We start from the raw sequence: 6,669 nt of genomic DNA on the forward strand, positions 1-6,669 counted from the left end.
AGTCATCCTGATTGGCTCGCTTCGCTGTCTTGCTAATTGCTCTCCACAATCCAGCCTTCTCTTTATCTTTGAGCAATAATGCAGTTTCTCAACTCCTGATATGGTCTACGATTGCGAAGGGACGACGACCTACATACCAATGAATATCATGCCAACTGGGCCGGTTTATGCTAAGTTGATAACTGCATACTGAACATGTACGTAAGACCGTCCAACTTCGTACCTTAAACCAGAGATAAACTAGTGCACCTAATATATGCAACGTATTCTAAGGAAAATGACATATTCGGTGCTCTCAATAATTCCACGTTAAGAGCAATAATGCGTCTTGTTAACTGAAAATACTACATACAGTACGGTCCACTACATTACCAAGGACTGTGCCGTACACAACTATCTTGGCTCGTCCCATCATTTTCTGTACTAATTGGTCAACGAGCACTGAACAGGTGCCCCGTGTTTGGTAGCTGCACACGCTTATGAGCGAACCTTTGTATTGATGCCCTCGAGAAAAAAACCTTTGAATTGATGATTATTGCTTGGGCAAGAACGAACGGATCGAATGGTTCTTACAACATACACAAATGAACTGGGAGCTCGAGTAGTTTCACTTCAGACAAAACGTTACTTCCAACAATATGACACGCGCGGCGGTGAGGGCCGCTCCGACATCAACAGAGTGCTCAGCAATGGCTGTCGTGGTCTGGCAATATGACACACGCGGAGTCTCCTGGCTCGCAGACCAGCACACGCCGATCCGCCGGAATCTTGCTCACCAGCTCTGGCTGGGCCTTCTCATATTCGGCACGAACATAGGCTGCTGCCTCCTCCGCCCGTTCGCTGTCGACGATGGCGAGGCAGCAGCCCCTGAAGCCAGCGCCGCTGAACCGTGCGCCGAGAACGCCGGGGGCCTTCAGGAGGATCTCATGTAGCTGTATCATCTCTTTGCTCCCTGCAAGGTTCATTATTGTGTTCCGTGAAAGACTTCCTACTATTAGCGGAATGGAGACAATTGTGACCTGAAACTGTCATACTGGATCTGAAGTGTTTTGATCGCCATACCACACTCATAGTTGACTATGGAGCTACGGCCAGATGCAGAGACCAGCTGCCCAAATTCTTGTAGGTTTCCACGAGCCCATGCGTCTCTTCCTGAACGCAAATTGACCAGAAGCTGTTAGCTGAAACTTGAAACTTTAGCAGACATACAACACGCACAGGTCAGTGAACACTGAAATATTAACTGTATCCTTCTTCTAGCAGGTCCAGTTAAGTAGTATGGTGAATGTGAAGTATCCTGTTAACCATGAAAATAGATCTCACAGACACACTGGAAAGTTGTATGCAGTGTGCGATTTTGTTTCTTTCTTTTGGACGTGCATAGGTTGAGAGAAGTGTGATTCCGGTTCATTCATGGATAATATACAAGGTACTACTACAGGCAGTTCAGTTATTGGTACACTAGTTCTTTATTAAGAGATGCAGTGAGTAATACCAAAAAAAAATTGTAGTTTTGATACTCCTGTGCATGAAAATATGTCAACAGCATAAAAGATATGATAAGCTCACCCTTAGCAACTCGCTTCATTTCAGAGAAGTAGTGCTCAGCCCTCCTGGCAAGATTTTCGTCTAATATACACTGCATAATATTTTATCGTCAGATTCAAGGTCCGGTACCAGCAATATTATATCAATGAAATGGAGCTGGAAATTGTAGAGTACCTTTTGGGCCTCATATACACCTGGATCAACTGCAATAATAGGGGAAAATAATGTTATCAAACTCATTATACTCAACGAATGGGTCACAATGAATCAATGTCATTTAGATACTACCATTACGAAGTATTGGCGCATCTTCACAGCCTAGCACACTGGGAATTCAAATAACAAACGACTTAAAATTTGGTTATGTTTTGAGAAAGAAAACTACTAATTTAGACTATACAGGAATCATGAACTTAAGCTCTTCCAAATTGAACATGACATCTGTTTGCATGACCAGATTTAAATACTCACGACCATGAAAACTCACCATAACAGAGCACGTGCAGCCTCTTTGCACTCGAAAACTCGTGTATTATATCCACGCGACTTGGGTAGGTTATGTTGCAAACCTGAAAATGCCAACAAAATCTTGAATGGCAGCTGCCCTTGAGGTTGCTGGCTTTTATTCAGCTCCGAGAAGTAGGCGTAGGAAGGTGACGCAGTCTACTAAAGCAAGAGAGTCTCAGTCATTACAAATGCTAACAGAGAACATTGCAATGAACATCTCCCAACGAAGTCTGGACACGAACAACACAAAATTACAAGAAAGGGATGCTAGGGAAAGTTGGCATGTTTGAATGGTCCCAACATTGCAGTTACAATCTGAACTGAAATTAAAGGCAATTTTCCTATATCATAACATCAGCCTTAAAGCTCAGTCAAAACTGGCTGCACAAATAAATATAACAAACTCTGAGAAAAAACAAAAGCAAAGTATTACCTTGCAATCCATGAAGGTGAGGTAGCCATATCGAGACAATAAAATGGCTGATGGATCTAGAATACCATTTTCAAGACCCAGATATTTATTTTCAATGGACCTAACAAACAGGATGGACGTTGTTGCAGTCATTCCACGGTTGTAGCGAGTTAAACAAACATATATGGAGGTTAAAACTAATTTGGCCCTTCTTAAAGTATATAGATTGAAAGGAAACAAACTTACTTGTCCAGCTGAATGTTATCAACAGGTGATAGGTCCAGATCATTAACATTTTCTAGAGCCAGCAAGTAGGCAACGCCAACCTGATGAGGATTGTACAGATAGAAGTATATGAACATGTGAGCTTGCACAAAGCTGCTATGAACTCCAAGTTAACTAATGTACAGATGCCTACACTAAGTTAAGAACATATGTTGTTGCACATGATGTTTACGCGACCAAAGTAACATCATGTTTTAACTATATGTACAGCACATTAAAATTTACAGCCAGGATCTGCACTAATTCAATTTCAGCTTGTAGCACATGATATTGTAGATTCTAACATATGAGTTAGCTTACAGCTGCAGACGAACTAAGCCCTGAACTGTCGAGTCCTTTCACTCCAGATATATAACCTACTATACCCTGTAAAGAAGCCATTCGTCAACAGCTTTCTGAAGCCTAGGATAATCTGGACTGTTACATGGATGGAATGGATATACCTTTCTCAAATCATATCCACTATTTTGCAGGGCAAAAACTGCACCTCTTGCATAGCTTTCCCAGTTAATGTTTCCTGGGTTCTCAATAGGCTTTTGCAAGTCATCAACTCTGTTAAAAGTGATGGAGCATGCAAGTTGTGACTTAAGCTCCCTCACAGTGAAGATTTTAACAGAGCCTGAATTTAAGGATAAAAACAACAGCTATAATAAAATATGACCATGTTTCTACCAAGATAATGTGTTCACCAAGAACTAGCTAGAGGTAGCAAACCGAATGAAGTAACTACAGGTACAGGTTAATGCTTAGTCATCCAAAAAGACAATGAAACATCACATCACTCTGCAATTAACAGAAGTCAACGAGGCTTTGAAGATAGCACATGGTACCAAGGTTATCCTCAGTGGGCCGGTGGCTAGACTATTAGATGTTTGTTAAGAGCACCCACACAGGGTGCAAACTGTGTTTGAGGAAATGTAGAGTGTATGGCGACTGGCATTACCTGAATCGTATACCACCTTTAAATTGACCAGACTGGAGTACAACCTGGAAAAGAAAAGAGAGGTTTACCAATAGTACATTTGTGTATAGCCCCATCGTGAGACTGTTTGATACAGCAGATGATATGAGTGTGAAACTGTGAAAGTGTGAATGCATAACTTCTAATTTGCAAGAAGACCACATTTTCTACATGTGGTGGTTTTAGCAAACAGTGCAATCGGGTATATATGCACCAAATAGTTAAAATTAGAATATCTGACCCGACACAAAAAAAAATGCAATATCCAAGAGCCTGCAGAAAAACTGCTTCAGTATATTTACCCACCTCAGTATCATCAGAGGGCACAAACCCAAGAAGTACTCCATAATTGATGGTCATAGCAGTCACAGTTCCACCCTGCCAGGTTGCAGAACAGAATTGAAGTTAGTAAATCATCGAATTGTGCTAGAGACTAAATTAATTAACAGCACAATATTCAAGTTTTCATCAGAATGAAATTGCAAGTACTATGCACCCTAAGTCACAACAACTAGCTACCTGACAATTGTGTCAACCAGTAGTACCCTTAGCTTCCTAGAAGAAGGAATAGAGAAACTATCTAGCCATTTGTGAAACATTAGATCCGTTCAACACAATAGACTCTTCTAAAGAGTAGCTGATACCACAATGGCTGCTGCAAGGAGGCCTGTACTAGTTTACACTTTAGAGTAACTTGGAGATGGTAGTCATCCAGTACAGCACAGACCCTTTTGTCCTCAGTCCCTTCTGAGTGCTGACAACAGGGTCAATCCCACCATAACTCAGTAAATTAGCAGTTTATACACCACCCATCCTTCCTCTAAAAGTTTATTATGATATACTGTCCTTCTTATCGATAAAAAAAAAACATGAAATTCAACCTGATTGAACCCATTCATAACTCAAAATTAATCCAAAATATCTGAACCTATCACATGTTTTCAAATAAGCCCGAACTGAGATTTTTGGTTATTGCAAGAACCAGATATCACCATTATCTCTAACATGACAGCAGAGCATCACAAAGATTGATGCATATTTCAAGCATTTGTAGAGGGGACATGCAATAAACAGATGCGCTGCCATTTGCTAGCCAGGTATTATCCTGAAAACCATCAAGGCCTGATGAACCTTGCTGGTACCACTTGGTCCATACATCTTATTAGTCATGCAGCTACATAATGGCGGGTACGCATTACAGTTGTAGCATTAAATAGCATGTGCTACTACGTTGTGCTGAGATATAAATATTGCATACAGAGTTATAGACAGTAAAGTATTACCCATGGCTTATAATCTTATTACTAAGTTGCTAAGGAAATAGGAGCTGCAGTTACCTGATGATCAATGTGGGCCCCCAAAGGACAAATCCTGTAGGGGCAAGCAACGACCCTGACCTCGCTCGCATCCCTTCCGCTAATCGCCGCCACCTTCTTCCGTACGACATCAAGCTGCATGCATTGCCGACAACGGTACAGATAAACCAGAGGCTCATACGGTCATACTTACTAGTAAGATGAACATAAGCTAGCACCCTGCGCTATTATGTCACTTAACCAATGCAATCAAAGCACGAAAATGCACTTCAGGTCACGGATTTGGTTTCTCTGATTAGTTGTACCGAAGCTTGAGCGCTGACTGTAAAAGAGGGCACGGCATGTATCTCATCCTACCTGACCAAAGCGCTAATGAGCAACGATTGTACTGCAAAACATGTGCTGATGCAGCCCACTAGAGCAGAATTATTCAGGTTTTGTTGGGACCATGTGGAGTAGTCTAAAATCTCTGAAAAAACTGCAGCACGTTGTCGTCCTCTACTGGATCAGCAGCAGTTGAGCGGTTAACCGAGAAGGCACAGGTGCAGATCGTCATGTTCTTCTCTCTTCTACATGTGTTTGGAAAGCAGTAGCAGGGCACAATCTTATTATCCCCAAAACGCGTCGATTAAAAAAAAATAACTACCGCGCTACCACACTGCAAAGTGCGCATCGGCGCCGCATCAATTCGGAGCAACCACCAACACCCCATAGGTATTGGGGGCAAAACTCGGTTAGCAGAATTTCCTTCTGAATGCACCGCATTACTCCTATATAGCGAAACGAAATGGAAATTGAAATTGGACCGACTAGCGATTAGCAAGGGAACAACAGTTCAGGCGGTGACCGACGACTAAACAGATGGGAAAGGCGGATAGGCAGCCGCGATTCGCGCTCTGAACCCTAGATAAATCCTCGCGTCCACCCGAACAAACAAGCGGAACTCCCGGCGGCGCGAGATCGATCGAGAGCCCCTCTCGCGAGCCTCCCGGCGGCCCCAATCGATGGAAGCAATGCGGGTGGTGGGCCTTACCTCCTCCTCCGACGGCCAGCGCGACGGCGACCCTCCTCCCGCGGGCATTTCTCCGGCCGCTGCCGACGATCTCGCCGCTCGCCGCTGGCGGAGTGGCAGGTGGTGGCGCGCGAGTGGGAGGGCGCGGCACGCGGGGGTAGCGGAGCGGCGTGGCGTACTGGGCACTGGCGCGTGGTGGCGTCGCCTTGTTTGTTTTCTCCTTTCCGGCTCCGTGCGCGCGGTCGGCGCGTTTTTATCTCGGGCAGCCGAGCTCGGTGGCGTCGTGTTGTGTTGTTGGGCGAAAGAGTGGGTGGTTTGCCTGTTTTGGAGTGTAGAGCGATGGCGATTTGCGTGGAGTTGATGGGGTCTATGTATCATCACAAAGGGAGATAGAATGCGACGTGTAACCTGGTAGGTAACAGCTACGTCCAACCGCTACGACTACGATTTCTCAAAGACACTGATCTGCTGGATTTATTATGATGTGCCATGAGCCGCCAGTTCGGTTGTGAAATAGGAGATGAGAGCATCTCTAGCCGATACCACAAACATGTTTTTCGTATATAGCGATGCTAGGAGAGCGTAGTTCATTAAGATTTGCCACTGTCGTATTTCGAAAGAGAACTCT

The 6,669-nt window shown here is 43.8% G+C and overlaps 1 protein-coding gene across 3 annotated transcripts; it reads right to left on the reverse strand.

Annotated features, from left to right (window-relative positions):
* Positions 1–508: 508 nt before the first annotated feature.
* Positions 509–6,329, reverse strand: LOC127336290 (galacturonokinase). 3 transcript variants are annotated; one of them, XM_051363084.2, is made up of 14 exons: positions 6,063–6,321; positions 5,051–5,164; positions 4,020–4,091; positions 3,696–3,739; positions 3,196–3,304; positions 3,053–3,118; positions 2,714–2,793; positions 2,489–2,588; positions 2,036–2,211; positions 1,837–1,874; positions 1,723–1,751; positions 1,570–1,639; positions 1,063–1,152; positions 509–952 (listed from the first exon to the last, which is right to left on the reverse strand). In XM_051363084.2, exons 1-14 carry the CDS (start codon positions 6,108–6,110, stop codon positions 684–686), a joined length of 1,305 nt encoding a protein of 434 aa, XP_051219044.1. In that variant the 5' UTR covers positions 6,111–6,321; the 3' UTR covers positions 509–683. The 3 variants fall into 3 exon arrangements, with proteins under 3 accessions (XP_051219044.1, XP_051219045.1, XP_051219047.1); XM_051363087.2 differs by having other exon boundaries at positions 791–952; positions 1,035–1,152; positions 6,063–6,329; XM_051363085.1 differs by lacking the exon at positions 6,063–6,321 and having other exon boundaries at positions 3,196–3,371.
* Between the last annotated feature and the right edge of the window lie 340 nt (positions 6,330–6,669).

The sequence above is a fragment of the Lolium perenne genome, chromosome 2, assembly GCF_019359855.2.
Source record: "Lolium perenne isolate Kyuss_39 chromosome 2, Kyuss_2.0, whole genome shotgun sequence".
In the NCBI taxonomy this organism is placed as follows: domain Eukaryota; kingdom Viridiplantae; phylum Streptophyta; class Magnoliopsida; order Poales; family Poaceae; genus Lolium; species Lolium perenne.

Excerpts from the sequence above, each read along its gene's own strand:
- LOC127336290 (XM_051363084.2), bottom strand. The coding sequence starts at position 6,110 with ATGCCCGCGGGAGGAGGGTCGCCGTCGCGCTGGCCGTCGGAGGAGGAG. Across the intron at positions 5,165-6,062 it reads GCTGGCCGTCGGAGGAGGAG|CTTGATGTCGTACGGAAGAA; the intron begins GTAAGGCCCACC and ends CAATGCATGCAG. Across the intron at positions 1,640-1,722 it reads GTGTATATGAGGCCCAAAAG|TGTATATTAGACGAAAATCT; the intron begins GTACTCTACAAT and ends AATATTATGCAG.